We start from the raw sequence: 19,578 nt of genomic DNA, 5'->3' as shown, positions 1-19,578 counted from the left end.
TCCAGTTTCTCTGTTCCTGACTTGTTCCGGTGTCGATTCAAAGAGGTCCCAGGGTCCAGCCGTTCCAAGGATGAGGGAAGGATACTTCAACGATGATAGGAGATTTTTAACGGTGGTGTCAGCCTATTAAGAAGTCCCACCACGAAGTTCCTTAAGCAATCTCCGGGAATGCTGTATCATCGTTGATATGGAGTAGTGTCTGTTTGCGGTTCTAACGAGAAAAAAGAAGGTTATGTTTGTGATCTCTGGGATCTTGAATGCTGAACTGGCTGAGAAAAGTTTCAAATAAGATTAATGTTGAACTGTTATGGATTGTGAACCTTAGAGCAGGGATTGTTGATTATACAGCTGCTAGCATATTGCGAAGTTGTGAAGTTGGAAAACCACACTTCTAAATTATTGTGAAATAGTTTTCTGCAGAGTAATGAGCATTTGTTAATGTTAAAAGGTTATTGCTAAGAGTTAATGTTTGAAGGAGAGATTGAATGTGAAGCTTAGTTAAGCATAATTCTGTTAATGGTCTAAGTTAAATGGAATTAAAATGTGTGTGAAACTAACCACGTGTCTAACATATATGTGATCATATAAATTTGTCTTTGTCTTTAAGCTATACGCTAGAAATGCTGATTTAAGTAATTTGAGAACCAGAACACGTGCGTTGCATTGTTACTTAGCTGAATTGAAAGGAACCAGATAATTTTGATATGTGTGAAATCCTATTTCTTTTATGTTGTAATTACAATGTCTTAGTATGAATAAATTGTTTTGTTTGTTAATAATTTGCCTGATTTCGACTTACCAATGCACTTCTCATAATAATATAGAACCTGTGTGTCCTTAAAGTTAACCACGACTGACTAATTTTAAGTATCAAACATTTCTTGAATTAGGATAGACTACTGGAGATAATTCCGTGTTCCGCTGAGCATTTCTCTTACATATATAGGAAAGACAAACAATTCCTTTGCGCGATCGTTAATGGCACAGTCATTATACAAATAAATTTTTAAAGATCAGTGTAAGAGAAAGCCAGCTAGTTAGACAAAGGAATTGGTTCCAGCCAGAGGCAATACTCCACACATGTGAAAGTAGCATAGTTGCGACCTTGGAAGGAAGGGGGAGGAATGAAATTGTAGACCAAAGGATTAAAGTGATAAGACTAGCTAAAGCAACGATTACAAACTCAGTAGTACAAAAATAAAAGATAAAGATATTATTACAAAGGAGCAGTCTGAAATTAAATAATAATAAACAACAAAACTAATATTAATAAGTGATACAGTAACAATAAAAATAAAGGAAGGATATTATTACAATAGTGATGTTTTCTCCCTGGTGCAGGACACCAGAGTGTACAGAGGTTTTGAAATTGGAAGTGATCACCATTTAGTCTTGAGTAGGATAAAACTGAATTTCATATTGAAAAGAAGAACATATAAGAAAGTTTTAAAGCAAATAAAAGTTGAGCAGTTCTCAGATGTGAACTGTAGACTGAAATATACAAACATTATTCAAGAAAAAATGAAGGAGTTTGAGAACATGAAAGAAACCTTGGAAATTCAGTGTCAAGTCCTGAAGAAAACACTGATTCATTCAGCCAGAGAGGCATGTGGTGAGATTGTCTGTAAGAATAGAAAAATCAGAACTCAATGGTGGACACAGCAAGTTAAGAGGCAATGAAGGAAAAGAAGAAAGCATATCAAAAGTCCCTGGCAAATAAGTCAGCTTGTAATCTTAGAGAATACAGAGACAAATGCAAGAAAGCTAAACACTGTGTAAAACTAGCTAAACAAAAGTCATATGAAGACTTTGGTAAGGAACATAGGAAAATAAATATCAAGAAGGTGGCAAGATATACTGGAGGTTGTTGAAGAAGCACAGAAATGGAGGAAAGAGTGTGTAAAAGGAATTAGAAATGATAAAGGTGATATGAAAACTGGAGAAAAGGATATCCTTGAAGTATGGAGTAATTACTTTGAATTACTCCATACTTCAAGGTTTATCACTGTGTTGTCATTGTGATGACAACACAATGATAAACACTGATCAGGAATGCATATCCATACATGAAGTAGAAAAAAGCCATCAAAAGTCTGAAATGTGGAAAGGCATCTGGAGTAGATGATATTTCACCAGAAATGCTCAAGTATGGAGGTATAAAAGTCTTACAGAGGGCTTGGACAGAGAGACGAATTCCAGATGATTGGAGAAGAGCTCTCATAGTACCCATATATAAAAAGGGAAATAAAACTGAATGTGAGAATTACAGAGGTATTTCTCTACTGAGTGTCCCTGGTAAGATTTATGCCAGTATACATGAGAAACAGTTAAGAAGGATTGTGGAAGAGAAGCTTGGTGAAGAACAAGCTGGATTCAGGCCAAATAGAGGCTGTCAGGATCAGATTTTCACTTTACGACAAATATTTGAGAAATCACGGGAATATAACAAAGTCTGTATTTAAGTTTTGTAGATCTGGAAAAAGCATATGAAAAGGTGCCAAGAGAAAAGCTATTCAAGACGCTACAGTTGTATGTTGTCAATGGGGCATTATATCAAGCATTACTTAGTCTTTATTTGAGTGTTGTAAGTCAGCAGTTAGAATTGAAGGAAGTACAATAAGATGGTGGTGTCAACCCAAGGATGTACATTATCTCCTCTGTTATTCATTATCTATATGGATCACATTATGAAGGAAAGTGGTATTAAATCTGATATCGAAATTGGAATGTCAATGTCAGCTCTTTGCTTTATGTGGATGATGTTATACGTCTAAATAAATCCACGACGTCTGCAAGATTCCCTGACTAAATTGAATAACTGTTGTAATGGATATGGTATGGAGGTCAGCAATAACAAGACAAAAAAAAATTCAATGAAAATAGGCAGAAGCATTGAAAATATCAACTGCATTGTGAATGAAGAACCTATAGAACAAGTGAAACGTTTCAGCTACTCCAGCACGATTTTTAGTGAAGATGGTAAATTAAATATAGAAATAGACAACAAAATCAACAAAGCTGGTAATGCAGGAAGTGAACTGAATAAATTTATATGGAATAAGAGAGAAATTAGTCAAAACACTAAATTAGCAATATACAAGAAAACTGGTTCAAACCAGTTTTAACTTATGGATCTGAGAGCTGGGTTAGAAGCAAAATACTTGACCAAAGACTAGAAACCACAGTTATGAGAGTCCCGAGAAAGATTAGGGACGTGAGCAGATGGCATCAAAGGCAATATCATATTAAAAACAAGGATATTAAGAAAGAATTTGACACTGTTAGAAGAGCTAATCTCAGGTGGTATGGTCACTTAAATAGAATGGGCAAGGAAAGATTAGCAAAACAACTTCCAGGTTGGCAGGAAAAAGACCCAGAGGAAGACCAAGATATAGGTGGATTGATATGGTAAAAAGTGTCTTAGAAGATAGAAATATAAAATCTGACAATGTTAAAGCCTTGACATGTAATAGATTGATTTGGAGGAAAATTGTAGATAGGAAGTTAGTAATGATGTAAATTTTTCATGTAGTACTATCATATTCTGTACACGCCTTGAAGGTAAATGTCAAGAATTTGATGATGATAATGAATGATTTACAAAGATCAAAAAAATCTGATTTAGTATAATGATTTTCACTTTACAATTAATTAAATATTTGAGAAATCACGGGAATATAACAAAGTCTGTATTTAAGTTTTGCAGATCTAGGAAAAGGTGCCAAGAGAGAAGCTATTCAAGATGCTACAGTTGTATGTTGTCAATGGGGCATTATATCAAGCAATACTTAGTCTTTATTTGAGTTGTAAGTCAGCAGTTAGAATTGAAGGAAGTACAATAAATTGAATTATATAAAGTGAATATAATTAATCATCTTCCCAATTAAACAAGCATCAAAGCAATTCAATGGTGATTAGTGTAAAAGTGGTAATTTTTCAAGTAGCTTTTTTGATTTTAACAAGTAAATTCCTACCTAGCCTATTGCCTGGTTTCTATAAAATTTGGTTTATAGAAACTTCGTTAATGTCATGATAGAGTGACTAGTTATCTACATACATACTTCACTGTGTCTAGGATGAAAAAAACCTTCCATGTCTAAATAAGATCAGCTAACTTATCTTCAGTTGAAAAGCTATTTTATAAACGGCTCTGCATATAGGATCTGACCAATCTTTCTAATCAAAAGGCATAATTACCATTACCAACTAAGCTACAAGTTCTAAGTAATTTTCTGCAATTTGAAATTCTACATGTTCAGAGTTAAATCTTTCAAGATGTGTTAATCTCTTTACTTATCTTTAATTATTCTCAAACAATATTGGGAAAATGTGGGATGTAGTCCCTAATTAAATCATTTGAATATTATATTTACTTAAATACTGTACTTATGGAATATTCATATACAGAGAACATCTCTAGATGTATTACATGGAGAAGATAATAAATTTAGTTTAATCCTTTATCCATAATAAATTTAGTTTAATCCTTTATCCAAGTGTAAGCAAACAAAGTTTGTGCCTGAAGTAACTTCAGGACTGAGGCAACTCGTAGTAAAGGTGGACCAAGCTCTCATCACTCCTTGTCTCCCATAATGCAAAGGACATCTCCTTGCAGACATGTATAATGCTATGCATTAAGGGAAGGGCCACTACCCAGACCAGTTTCGACATTTATTGAGGTCTCGTCACTGGGAGTCAGACCCAGAAGTGGTGATACTAAGGCAGAAGCTATGGAGAGGTCATATTTACTTATATGGGTTGCCAAAAGGTGTACCACCTTATTATTAAATTACTCTGGATTTTGAGAAAGATGTTGGAAGTTTATTTTCCACTTGGTTAGACTATAATAAATTTAATTTAATCCTTTATCCAAGTGTAAGCAAACAAAGTTTGCACCTGAAGTATCTTCTGGACTTGGTATCACCACTTCTGGGTCTGGCTCCCACTGATGAGACCTCAATAAAGGTCGAAACGATTCTGGGTAGTGGCCCTTCACTTAATGCATACCATTATACATGTCTGCAAGGAGATGTGCTTTGCATTATGGGAAATACCGAGATAAGGAGTGATGAGATCTTGGTCCACCTTTACTACAAGTTGCCTCAGTCCTGAAGATACTTCAGGTGCAAACTTTGTTTGCATACACTTGGATAAAGGATTAAACTAAATTTATTATAGTCTAATCAAGTGGAAAATAAACTTCCAACATGGAGAAGAGACCATTTCTATATATATTTTATGAGGAATACTTTCCAGATATATTTTTGGTGTTGAAGATGACTTATAAAATATTAGTTATTATTTTTAGATACTGTACTGAATATTCATTATTGAGCACTTACCAACTCTGTAACCATCTTGTAACTTTTCTTGAGAAGCTACTTGCTTTGATACCAGTAATAAGTGTCCTAAGAGCTAAAAGAAATAGCAAAATTCTGAAAATTCTGTAATTTAATACTTTCAACATTTAATGCAAATTTTCTATGGTATACTAACAAGACTTTGAAAAAATATAATACTGCATAAAATTTACTAAATTTTACTGCCTCAATTTCATGATGATTAGCAATTATTTATAATAATAATTATAAATTTCAAAATTAGTTAATAATTATAATGTATTAAATATAATATAAATATTACAAATCTTTGATTTATATTTATACTATATTCATCATCATCATCATTTATTTATAATTGTAAAATTATAAATAGGGAAACCAATCAAAACAAATAAGTAGTCTGTGTACACTAAGATAGGACTTAGAGGTTGTTATGATGTGAAGGAAAACCAGACTTCTCGGTCATATGCTAATTGAAGGATCTCTGATGCAAAGAATTAGGGGGAAACGAGGAGAATATTGCTTTTTGTATTTCCAATATGAAGTTCAGGGTCTGCCTCTTTTTCCATCTGTAGGGGCATAGAGGACCAGAGCATCAAAGAGTACAGAGGGTGGCCAAGTTGGTGGCCAAGCCATTTTATTTGGTTTCTTTGAACAGTGCTGACTAGAGGATCTTGCTGGGTTTCATCTAATATAGTAGAGTTGGGAATGTGGTCTTCCCAGGAGTAATCCAGGATATTTCTTAGACAAGTAGTTCCAAAGCTATTTATAATATTAGTAGCTGCTTTTGTTGAGATGTTCCAGGTCTGGGAGCCATACAGAAAGATAGACTGGCTGGTGCACTTGTAAAGACGACTCTTCGTCTCCTTTGAGATGAAGCTCAACTTCCATACTTTATTAAGCCTTGTGTGGAACTGCAGAGTTTTCTGTTTTCTTGATTTAATCTGTTAAGGAATCTGAGATGTGTGATACAAGGTATACGAAGTCCTCTACTTCTTCAAGGTGATCATTTTGATTTATATAGATACCTGCTTGATAACCAAAGGTAGTATTTTAGGCTAATCAATGGTATCATGACTCTTCTGAACATTATGACATCTAATAAAAATAGTTCAGCTTCATACATCCGGTTACGCTACTGGATAAGTGACAACCAACAGAAAAGCGAAGCCTACTAGCAGTTCCTGAAAGTGACACATGAAATTTAAGAGAATACCTCACATCTCTTGTGTATATTTTTGCACTTCTGTTATTCACTTCAACTAATCACAGGAAAAAAAAACGCTAAAATGTACAGTGTATAAATATTTCTACACTCTAAATAGGAAATATTTAGATATTTATAAATATTTATTAAATAATTTAAATTAAAAAAAAAAGCTACACAAAACTTATTTTAAAATATTTAAACAAAAAAGAAATTCTTCCATTCTTTTTTTGTATGGTGTAAAATGAGAGAATGAAGTCGTAAAAATGATAAATGGGTTCATTTTTTTTTTTTTATGAGTCTAGGTGCAAAGCATTTTCCCTACTCTCCTTCAAACTTCCATAAATATAAATCATTTATATTTTCCACTATCAAGAACATTCCATTTTTGTAAGATGCCAAAATTTTTATTTAATTTCATTTTATTTTTTTGAGGATAGAGGGGGGGGGGGATACAAAAATGTTCCTAAATTTTAAAATTCAAGTTTAAGGAAAATTTTTTACTAGTAATTACAATACTCTCAAAAAAAAAAATTTGCATGTTTGTCTTAATTTTATATAAATATGTGTATAAATATTTATATAATATACAGTTTAAAATATTTTTTCGTGTGATCAGTTGAAATTAATAACAGAAGTGCAAAAATATACACAAGAGATGTCAGGTATTCTATTAACTTGGCAGTCTGTTGCAAAAAAAAAGTATACCTAAAGAAATTTTGTCAGCAAAAGTTGAATGAGCAACTTCTGTCTTACCTCCACAAGAGGCTTCATTGGCTCAACTCAAATCAGCATTTGATTTGAGTTGAGCCAATGAAGCTATAAATGCAACCAAACCTCCAATTGATAATCTTTGAACTTTAGAATAGGCTACTCTCAATAATCTAAGAAACAATTCTGAAATAGTGATCCTGCTAGCAGACAACACACAAAGGAAATGCTACAGTTATTCTTGACTCAGATGATTATGACTTCAGTATTAAGAAACTAACAAAATTGGACAGTTTTTTAATACTGATGAATCGTAGACCATCATGGATCATAACCCAGTAAGAGAGCTTCAAAATTGCACCAATAACCTGCTGAAAACAACCTATGAGTTTAAGAGATACCAGACTAGCTCTTCAATCTCTTCTATGCCTATACAGAACTAAAATGCATAAAGAATGCATACCCCTATGTCCATTCTTAGAAGGGATAAATTCTCCGACAAGCTAAATGCTCAAACATTCACCATTTAGTTTCTAATGTTAGCAACATTATCCTTGATGAACATGACATTTTAGCAAGCTTTGATAGAGTAAATCTGTTTACTGACTTTCCTACCAAGGATCTACTTGTACGCCTACAAGACAAATTCTCAAAGAAGGTTATGGTACTCCTTAAGCATTGTATCTCATTTGGATATTTCAAATATAAAAATGCAATATACAAAAAGAACTCTATTCTAGCCATTGGCAGTCCCCTTTCACTGGTTTTAGCAAATCTTCATATGGAAGCATTCAAAAAAAAAAAGTCCTAGAAAAATACCACCATAAACCAAAAATATGGAAAAGGTACATTGATGATATCCACTTCTCGGAAAGAAGTCAACAGACACCATAATGTGAGGAACAAACAACCATGGCACCCAGCTTAATAAGATGTAGAACTACCTTTCACTGCAACGACACAGCAGCAATTGTACAGGGAATACTTTCCATAAATGTATGATAACAATCAATGGGAATTTTTGGACCATTCTTCCTGCAAGCATAATGAGGTCCTGGACTGTTGTGGCACGGGCAACCCTTGGCAATCCTATGCTCCCGTTCATCCCAAAGATGTTCAACAGAGTTGAGATTAGAGATCTGTGGAAGCCTGTTAAGTGTGGTTATGTTCATGTTCACAAACCACACAGTTACAGAAGAGCCTTATGACACATTGTACTGTCTTACTGAAAGAGATAATGGCCAGTTCTGTAGAAATTGCCACAAAGTAGGAAGCATTGCATTGTCCAGAATGTTCCGATTTCTCTTGGGGTTTCACTTCATGGCACTACAAACAGAGGTCCAAGACCAAACAAGGAAAAAACAGGACATCCGAATTTCATAGTTGGGGTTACACTCAGGTAAGTGATGTTCACCAGGCATCCACCACACCCATCTGCTTGGTAGAGGGTGTAGCATGATTTGTTGCTCCATGGCACAGCTTTCCAAACTTCCACGTCCCACCATAAACACTCTTTGCACCTCTCAGGATGACGCTGCATGTTGGTTTGGATAATGTAAAGCTGCATATTGTAGTTCTATCATGGAAACCCATGTTGTGAGCCGCAAAGAGATGTGTTTTGCATTATGGGAGATACTGAGATAGGAGTGGTGTAAGCTTGCTCCACCTTTGCAACGAGTTGCCTGGTGTTGTACTACCTTACCCCAGTCCTGAAGATACTTTCTGGTGCAAACTTCATTTGCTCACACTTGGATAAAGGATTAAACTAAATTTATTATAGTTTAACCAAGTGAAAAATAAACTTTCAACATCTTTCTCTAAATCTAGAATCATTTAATAAAAAAAAAAAAAGGTGGCACACCTTTTGGGAACTCCTATAGGTGGAGATGACCTTGCTATTGCTTCTGCCCGGTATCTCCACATCTGGGCCTGGCTTCCACTGAAGAGACCTCAATAAAGGTCGAAACTAGTCTGGGTAGTTACACTTCCCTTAATGCATAACATTATACATATGTGCAAGGAGATGTGTTTTGCATTATGGGAGATACTGAGATAGGGGTGATGTAAGCTTGTTCCACCTTTGCAACAAGTTGACTGGTGTTGTGCTACCTTACCCCAGTCCTGAAGATACTTTCAGGTGCAAATCTTTGTTTGCTCACACTTGGATAAAGGATTAAACTAAATTTATTATTCTTTTATGGAAACAAAACTAATATATGGAGGAGTGATGAAGCCTCTGTGTTCCTCTTCATTAGAAATATCTCTAATCTCATGTCAGTTAAGTAGTTTAGTGATAATACGATCATTAAAGCCATTTTGAAGAAAATGATTTTTTAAATGTAACAGTCTTTAGCTAGTTCATCCTTGTTAGTAATGAGTTGGTTGGCTTGTGCTTTTAGTGTGGAAATAATACCCAATATCCTATTTCCTAGCCCAGTCCTCCAAACTATCCAAATCATCCTGTAAAATTTGACATCCTGTGCACTCACAATTGCTCTACCCAACTTTGCATCATCAGCAAACAAGTGAACACTTCCTCTCAAATCCTTTCCAATATCAATGATGAACAAATTGAAAAGCAGTGGTCCAAAAACAGAGCCCTGCAGCACTCCACTAGTCACAAGACGTCTTTTTGACTCCACTCCTGAATAAACCACTCTCTGGTATCTCTCCTTCAACCACCCTCCTATCCATCTCACCAAACCTATATCCATCCCCATCTGCTCCAGTTTACTGATTAGGGTTCCATGTGGTATCCTATCAAAGGCCTTGGCAAGGTCCAGTAGTATCACTGTAAACCCACTACCCCTATCCAGTTCAGCCGTCACTGTGTTATAAAACGTGAGCAAGTTACTGAGGCATGATCTACCCTTCACAAAACCATGTTGTCCCCCATACAATATCCCATTTTCATCTATCCAATCCTGTATTCTTTTCTTGACTAATTTCTCTAAGACCTACAATGATTCCTGATATGCTAATTGGTCGGTAATTTACAACAGCAGTCTTGGAACCACCTTTATGCAGTGGAACTATTTTCCCCTCCTTCCACCCGCTCGGGACTAACCCAGACCCGAGACTCAAATTAAACAAAATGGTCAAGGGTACTGACAATTCTTTAGCTGCTTCTCGTACTACACGAGCTGGTATACCATCCAATCCCACAGATGTATTGACATCGAGGTTATGCAATAGACTACTCACCTCCACTTCATTCACCACAATTCCCGTATAATCTACTGGTTTATTCATTTCTGTAATGTCACCACCTGGATGATATATTCTTGCAAAGTGCTCACTCAGTAACTCAACTATCTCAACTGATTCAGTTACCTCCCTACCATCGGCATTCTTTAAAATCATTCTGCCATGTACATTTTTCCTTTTACTTGCTACATATCTAAAAAACTGTTTAGGATTCTCTTTAGCCTGCATGGCCAATGTTCTTTCATAATCTTTTTTTGCTTTTCTTACCGCACTCGTCACCCTTCCGGCCTGCGCTTTATACCGTTCGTGTGCCTGCCGGTCACCTTTCTCCTTAAATTCCCTCCATAGTTGTTTCTTTTTTTGCAGCTCAAGCTTAATGGTGTTATTCATCCATTTAACCCCTACTTGATTTATTATTCGGACTCTAGGTATACAGTCAGCCACTGCTTCATGCAAGCACTTCTTAACTACCTCCCATGCACTATCAACTTCTAGTCCTTGCAGTTGTACATGCCATGGCACTGAACCAATCAAACTCCTAAGCTTGTCATACTTTCCAGCCCGATAATTCCACATGTACTGTCTTGAAAATTCTACACCTTTAGCCACCTCCCAAGTCAAGACCCTATGATCACTCTCACTGATTGGTGGCAATGTGGTCATATTTGTTACAGCCAAATCCTCAGATGTAATTACTAGGTCAAGCACTCTCTGACCCCTAGTATTTTCCATTACATGCTGTCGCAGATAGTTATCCCTTAATAACCGCATAAAATCCAATTCCTTCCTCCCGTGTGTCCTCTCCTCACTCCAATTAATGCGACCATAGTTGAAATCTCCCATAATAATCACCCTCCTTCCACTCATTTCTTCTATTTGCTTGTGCATACTGTCACCACCATCTTTTCCATCACCTGGTCTATAGCAGCACTCAATTGTATATTTAGTTCTGCTAGCCACAATCTCACACCAAATGGCCTCAAATGTGCTCTTTTCTCTATCCTGCAATTCAACTTCTATTATCCTTGGCTGTAGCTCATCAGCTATAATCAACAATACTCCTCCCCCCCATTTTATTCTCTCTGTCATGCCTGAACACACTATACCCATCACATTCAATCCCACTAGCTATATCATCTACAGTCAGCCATGTTTCACTAATACCAATAACCTGTGGTCTGGAAGTGCCAACCATGGCCAAAAACTCTTCCTTCTTGTTCCTAATACTCCTAGTATTAGTGTACATGAATTTAAGACCCCCATTAGCCCCAACCCTACCTTGATACCTTATATTAACTATCCCACTCTGGTTTGTTGTCCTTATTTGCTCTAGCATATTATATTCATTCTTACATTCAACTGCCTCTCTAAGGACTGTATATCTACTCCCCCCCCTTAACAAATCTAGTTTCCCTGAATTTGCACATCCACTACATTCAGCAACACTTTCTCAAGTATTCTTACACCGTAACCATTCACATGCAAGCCATTCCACTTTTCTACAAATAACCTTCACCCATACATCCAATTCACTATGGAAAAAGAAAACTCTGGTACTTTACCATTTTTGGACATCCTCCTTACTATAACGTCTTTGGTTACCTTATCTACAAGTGTTTCGAAAACCCACTTTTATTAGAAGATACATCACAAAAAGTCTGCGCATGACATGTCTCAAAAATTCGGCATTTTCATCATCAAATTCCTGACATGTACCCTCAAGGGGTGTACAGGATATGATAGTAGTACATGAAAAATTTACATCATTACTAACTTCCTATCTACAATTTTTCTCCAAATCAGTCTGTTACTTGTCAAGACTCCAACATTATCAGAACTTATATTTCTATCGTCTAAGGCAGCGCTTCCCAAACTGTGGGTCGCAGCCCCCTTGGGAGCCATAGGTTTTGTTGAGGGGCCCATGAAATAATGAAAACAAATTTAAAATGTTTTAAGACTAAGTAGATTTTTTTTATTTTAAAAGAAACGTATTTAACTTTTATTATTTATTATTTCTTTTTTGTTATTTTTTATATTTTAATGGAAAAATTCACACATTGGTGTTGGTTGACAAACTTTGCTTCCTGCATATTTCAGCGCTTAATGAATATTAGTAAATATTGCTTATTCATATGTTTCATTTCAAAGCAGTGATTAATTGTATTTACTTCGAATGATCTCCAGGGAAGCTCCAAATCCTCCTGTCCCCTTCATCATGCGTTCGTAATCAGGGACTGTTGATATTGACTTTATATACATATCAAAACTCGTTTTATATTATCACTGTCGTCCAAGCTAGTTTTCTGTTACCAATAAAAGTTTCGCATATACTTCACACATGAAAAAAAAAAGCTTAAACAAGTTCTTGTGGGGAGACATTAACTCGCTTGCAGTGGTAAATAACACCCCTCCCTAACAACCACTATACTGCAGAGGCAATAAAAGCAAGTACTTTTATTATGCCAGTGAATAAGGTATGAGGAGTCTGTGTAATATATTTCTCAACAAATAGTGCAATTAGAGACAACTGGGATAAAAACACACTAATTAATGAATCACATGTCCCCCTCATACAGAAACTATGCTGCACAGACTGAAACAAAACCATATGTTGCATGGGCAAACACAGTATCTAACTAAAAACTATTGTTATTAATTAGATGTGTGTGAGTTCGATTTCCCAAGGCAGCAATAAAATTCAACCGAACGTGTTAAAATTCGTAAAAGTGTTAAAACTAAGTAATATATATATATATAATGAATGTTATGGCAGTTTCACATATGGAATTCGGTTGAAGAGAGTTAGCATTTCAACTCAATTGTCAGCTGTGCTTTTATCTTTCGGTTGCGCGATCTTTTGTTAATACCTCGCCAATCGTATGCAGCACGTTTTAATAACCTGCCTTTGCTGTCTGTTTCGTGTTAGGCTTAATTACCTTAAAGGGAGAAAAGTCACAAAAGAGAAAAATGTGCCTGGTCCGGGGATTCCCTTATTCAGGTAATATTCACTAATTTCATGTTATCAGTCTGTGGTGTACCAGTATCGGTAAGTGGTGGTATTATTTGATCTATTCTATGTTAAAAAATTTAACCCTGAGATTGATAAGTGGCTGAAAAAAATATAAAAAATTCCCGTGAACAATCAGAAGAAGCAGAAGCAGACTCAAAAAAAGGACAGTATTTCATATTTTACCAGAACAGCCCGCATCGTCTTCAGAACCAAAACGGTAAGAGGCAAAAAATGTAATATATGCATTTGATTTTTGCAATATTCGCTGTGCATGTTTTGTATTGAATATAAATACAATAAATATTATAACAATATATCTCTTTACGATTTTTTTTCGAGGGGGCCATGAAATATTTTAATTTTTGCAAAGAGGCCATGACATCCAGAAGTTTGGGAAGCAATGGTCTAAGGCAGTTTGTACCGTATCATTCCACCTATATCTTGGTCTTCCTCTGGGTCGTTTTCCTGCCAACCTGGCAGAGAACACTTGTTTTGCTAATCTTTCCTCACCCATTCTGTTTAAGTGACCATACCACCTAAGATTAGCTCTGCTAACGCATTCCTTGATGCTGACAATGTCAAGTTCTTTCCTAATATCCTCGTTTTTAATATGATATTACCATTGATGCCATCTGTTCACACCTCTAATCTTTCTCAGGACTCTAATATCTGCGGTCTCTAGTCTTTGGTTAAGTGTTTTACTTCTAACCCAACTCTCAGATCCATAAGTTAAAACTGGTTTAAACACCGTCTTGTATTCTGACTAATTTCTTTCTTATTCTATATGAATTTATTCAATTGACTTCCTACCATACCAGCTTTGTTGATTCTGTTGTCTATTTCCATATTTAATTTACCATCTTCAGTAAAAATCGTGCATAAGTAGATGAAATGTTTTACTTGTTCCACAGGTTTTCCATTCACAATGCAGTTGCATTTACAACAATTCTACCTATTTTCATTGTCTTAGTCTTTTTAATGTTGACCTTCATACCATATCTATTACAACAGTTATTCAATTTAGTTAGAGAATCTTGCAGACTTGTAGCGGATTTATTTAGAAGTATAACATCGTCCGCATAAAGCAAAGAACTGACATTAACATCTCCAATTCCGATATCATGTTAAATACCACTTTCCTTCATAATGTGATCCATGTAGATAATGAATAACAGAGGGGATAATGTACAACCTTGTCTCACACCAGATTTAACATTAAACCATCTTCCTGTACTTCCTTCAATTCTAACTGCTGACTTACAACTCAAATAAAGACTAAGTATTGTTTGATATAATGCCCCATTGACACCATATAACTGTAGTGTATTGAATAGCTTCTCTCTTGGCACCTTGTCATATGCCTTTTCCAGATCGATAAAACTTAAATACAGATCTTTGTTATATTCCCATGCTTTCTCAACTATTTGTAGTAAAGTGAAGATCTGATCCTGACAGCCTCTATTTGGCCTGACTCCAGCTTGTTCTTCACCAAGCTTTTCTTCCACAATCTTCTCAACCGTTTCTCAAGTATACTTGCATAGATCTTGCCAGGAACACTCAGTAGGGAAATACGTCTGTAATTCTCATATTCAGTTTTATTTCCCTTTTTATATATGGGTACTATTAGAGCTCAACTCCAATCGGGAATTCGTCCCTCTGTCCAGACTTTCTGAATTATGACTTTATACCACCATACTTAAGCATTTCTGGTCAAATATCATCTACTCCTGCTGCCTTTCCACATTTCAAGCCTTTGATGGCTTTTTCTACTTCAAGTATGGATATTTATTCCTGACTGTATGCCTGTTGAGTGTTTTTTAAGACTCTGCTATCACTGCTTGTTTCATTTAGCTATTTTTCGAAGTAATTACTCCATACTTCAAGGATATCTTTTTCTCCTGTTTTCATGTCACCTTTATCATCTCAAACTCCTTTTACAGCACTCTTTCTTCCATTTCTAAGCTTCTTCAACAATCTCCAAAATATCTTACCACCTTCTTGATATTTATTTTCTATGTTCTTGCCAAAGTCTTCCCATGACTTTTGTTTAGCTAGTTTTATACAGTGTTTTGCTTTCTTACATTTGTCTCTGTATTCTCTAAGAGCAAAAGCTGACTTATTTGCCAGGAACTTTTGATATGCTTTCTTCTTTTCCTTCACTGCCTCTTTAACTTCCTGTGTCCACCATGGAGTTCTGATTTTTCTATCCTTGCAGACAACCTCACCACATGCCTCTCTGGCCGAATCAATCAGGGTTTTCTTCAGGGCTTGCCACCGAATCTCCAAAGTTTGGTTCCTGTTCTCAAACACTTTCATTTTTTCTTGAATAATCTGCGTGTATTTTTGTCTACAGTTCACATCTGAGAGCTGCTCAACTTTTATTCACTTTAAAACTTTCTTACATGTTATTCTTTTCAATATGAAATTCAATTTTATCCTGTTCAAGACTAAATTGCGATCGCTTCCAATTTCAAATCCTCTGTACACTCTGGTGTCCTGCACCAGGGAGAAAACATCACTATCAACAATAACATAGCCAATGAGACTTTTCTTATTCTTTGCCTCTTCTCTCAATGTGAATTTTTGCACATTTTTATGTTGGAACATGGTTAGTAATAATCAGTCCATGGCCTGAGCAGAAATCCAACAGATATTTGCCATTATTATTAGCTTTGCTCTTTTCTCTAAATTTTCCCAAAATATTTTTGTGTCTCACAATCATTTCCCACTCTACTATTTAGATCCCCAACAAGGACCAACTTTTCCTTTTTCAAAAGCCTCAAAAAATTCCTCCACTTCTACCTTAGCAGAATCTTCTGTGGGACCATAGGCATAAACATCTCATTGTCCAGTTCCCCATTCTCATATTTGCCCACATTACTCTACTTGAGACTGACTGCCATTCAAGAAGATTAGACTCGTATTTTTTTTTGAATACTATGGCTACTCCTTTTTTTCCTTGATTGTCATTGCCTGAATATATTTTGTATTTATTGCTCAGAAAGATCTCAGTTTTTGTCCTTTTTGTTTCAGTTACCCCTATTATGTTGATCTGTACTTATCTAATTCTTCAGCTAGCTCCATTTCTTTGCCATTCAGGCTTCTTATGTTGATAGTACTGATCTTTAACTCTCTTAAATCTCTAATTTATAGAGCACATAAAGTTTGCTCTTCCCCAATAATCTTACAACAAGAACTTTCCATCATTGAAAGGTTAATGGAATCAAATGATTACAACTCCAATCCAATCCAACAGATAGTTGACTCTTATGTTCCAACACCTATAGTTTCTTCAACAGTCCGCAGAGTTCCTCGTAAGAATCTCAGAATACTCAGAATCTCAGAACCTCGTAAGAATCTACCTATAGGAATCTCAGAACCTATAGGTAGAATTCTGAAAAAGTATCAACTGATTCCAACATATATTCCTATGAACAAAATTTCTTCTTTATTACCTTCTACAAAGGATAAACTGTCTTCTCCATCTTTGGCTGGTATTTACCAAATACCTTGCAAATGCGATGTCTCTTATTTTGGACAAACTGGCCATTCTTTGGAAAAAAGAATATCAATATTATATTGATTATAACAAACCTCTGAAGTCTGGTCTGGCACAGCACAGTATTGACTCTACTCATAGTGTCCAGTGGGATAAAGCAGTTCTCCTCCATAGATGCAGATTCAAATATGATCGCTTATTCAAAGAAAGTTGTGAAACTATCTTACACTGACCAAATTTAAATAGAAATGACTGTATGTCTCTCTCAAAGATCTGGGAGACTTTTATCTTATGTAAAAAAACATTTATCTTAATAGATTAAATTTGTTATTTCTATTATTTCCTAGCACGTGGTAACAATTGTATTTTAATAGGTGATCCACCGAACATTTGCCTGTATTCCACTCCTATTACTGTTACAGACAGTGAAGATGTACTATTATTTTTAGTACGAAATATCTGTCTTTTTACTAATTAAAGATTTTGCTGTGGATTTTACATGTTACTTTATTATAGAATCAGAAATATTTTGAAAAACATTAGTCTCTGTATAACTACATAGTGGTCGCCACCTTTGTTAGTCTTTATTGTTTGTTGACTAGTTTATATGTTTACATCTGAAGAAATCATGTCTCCACCTTTTTCTACCTCCAGGTTTTCCAGGCATCTACCAGATTCCTTGCTCTTGTGGATTATCTTATTTTGGACAAACCAGAAGATCTGTTTTTATTTGTCTAGAAGAAGACAAGTCTTATATTAAATATCATGAACCTGAAAAGTCCTGACTTGCTTAGTATGCTATCAGCACTAAACATTGAGTTTATTGGAACAAGACAAGAATCCTTCATAAAAGTTATTTCCTCATCCAGTAGTCTATGTCTATCCCCTTTGTGTGAGATAGAAAGGATAAGCAGATTTAAAAAGTATTAACTTTATTTATGTATATATATACATATATCCGCACGGTTAGCCTAGTGGCTTTGCGCTTCGCAACCATATGCCTGGGGAAGGAGTGTCCTAGGTTCGATTCCCGTTGGAGACGTGAGGAGCTGAAGGATCTTCCTCAGCCATAGCCAAGTTAGCCGGTCTTGGGCGAGTGAAGTAGGGTTTTTTCCGCCAGTTTATCTGGTGTTTTTCATCCCACAAGCAGGCAAACCGGCCCCTTGAACACACAGGGATACAGCCAAGAATACCTTGAGGCACAGGAGTGACCATTCTACCCTCGTATTTCGGTTACGAAATCCAAGCATGCTTGGAAGGTTGTGGGCCTTAAAGGCCTGTTAAAGCCATTGGGATAGGATAGATAGATAGATACATATATATATATATATTTTTTTAAAGTTAGGAAATTACTGACCATATTTAACCCTTTAACTGCTACGATCGAGTTAACTCGATTGAAGTTTATTTGACTTGGGTTTCTGTCCTTGTATGACATCTAAAGAGAAAAATTTGAACTGGTGCACCTAATCATATTAAGTGCACCACCTCCATAGCGCAATTGGAAGAATTACAGTACATTGCGCCTTTCAATTGGAAAAGGCCTAAGTTCGATTCTTGTCGTGACGGGAAGAATCTTTATATATGGACTTTTTCAATCGAAAGTGAGTTAGCCGGTCTCATACAGAGTTAGCAGGGTTTTTCATCCTGCATACAGACAAATCAGCCCTTCAGAATACACACAATTTACAGACAAAAAATACTAATTGTGGTGGAGGGGAGGTAGATGGTGGGAATTGTGTACTTCAGATGAAGAAGATCCTGGTAATTCTACATAAATTAATATGTGTAATTTGCTTAATCAAGTGGACACCTCTTGATTAAGAAAATTTTATAAAACACTATTATTGCCATTTTTGTGAGTGAACAAGTGTATATCAAGAATGTATGATGCTGTCCGGACTTCATACTTCAGTAAGAATTTTAATTGATTTTATTTATAAATTTTTTGCAAAATTAATTCAGCACATGGGACAATGTCAGTATCTTATATTACCTTATATTCTTATCTTATTATCTTAATTATCTTATATTATACTTAGATTATAATTAGATTTATACTTAGATAGAATTATACTTACAATTGTCTGTTACTGTTTATTTGTCATTCTATTATCCTGTACTGAAGACATCTAACACACAGGAGACAATCTTACATTAAATAAGTTTTTTACGTGAGTTTTCCTCTGTTTTTATATTTATTTTGATTATCGCAACTCGCAGTATTCCAATTTATTGTACAATGAAACCTGTGGAGAATTCATGACTAAACAAACGCACGTAATAACCACAGTAATAAGTTTTAATAAGTAAATATTTCATCCTATGTATCATAGGACTTCGTCAGTACAGTTAATTCACACAATACTAGGAATAACATACAGTTACGGTGCATGATTACAATGGAATCCCAATATGTGTGCAGTAGCGTGTTATAGAATTAAATGAAAATATATCTAGAGGGAAAAAAAAATAGATTACATTAAAATAAGAAACATATATAAAAATTATATATTATAATTAAGGGTCAAAGCTGTATAATTGAGAGGAGACCTCCACATAGCCTTTAAAGGAATGCGGAGAACTGACCAGGGCTTCTGAC

The 19,578-nt window shown here is 35.4% G+C and overlaps 1 protein-coding gene across 3 annotated transcripts in view; it reads right to left on the bottom strand.

Moving 5' to 3' along the window:
* The window catches only part of LOC150094888 (uncharacterized), a 60,786-nt gene that overhangs the window by 15,030 nt on the left and 26,178 nt on the right, over positions 1-19,578 (bottom strand). For all 3 annotated transcript variants that reach the window (XM_090411044.1, XM_090411042.1, XM_090411043.1), the window contains exon 4: positions 5,343-5,415. In XM_090411044.1, the coding sequence (XP_090267170.1) occupies positions 5,343-5,415 (73 nt within the window). The remainder of the gene's footprint in view (positions 1-5,342; positions 5,416-19,578) is intronic.

This window comes from Typopeltis vanoorti, chromosome 21, assembly GCF_054136105.1.
Source record: "Typopeltis vanoorti isolate ZY-2024b chromosome 21, IOZ_Tvanoo_1.0, whole genome shotgun sequence".
NCBI classification, from domain to species: domain Eukaryota; kingdom Metazoa; phylum Arthropoda; class Arachnida; order Uropygi; family Thelyphonidae; genus Typopeltis; species Typopeltis vanoorti.
The sequence above is the reverse complement of the archived record's forward strand: the minus strand, read 5'-3'. Positions and strand labels throughout refer to the sequence as shown.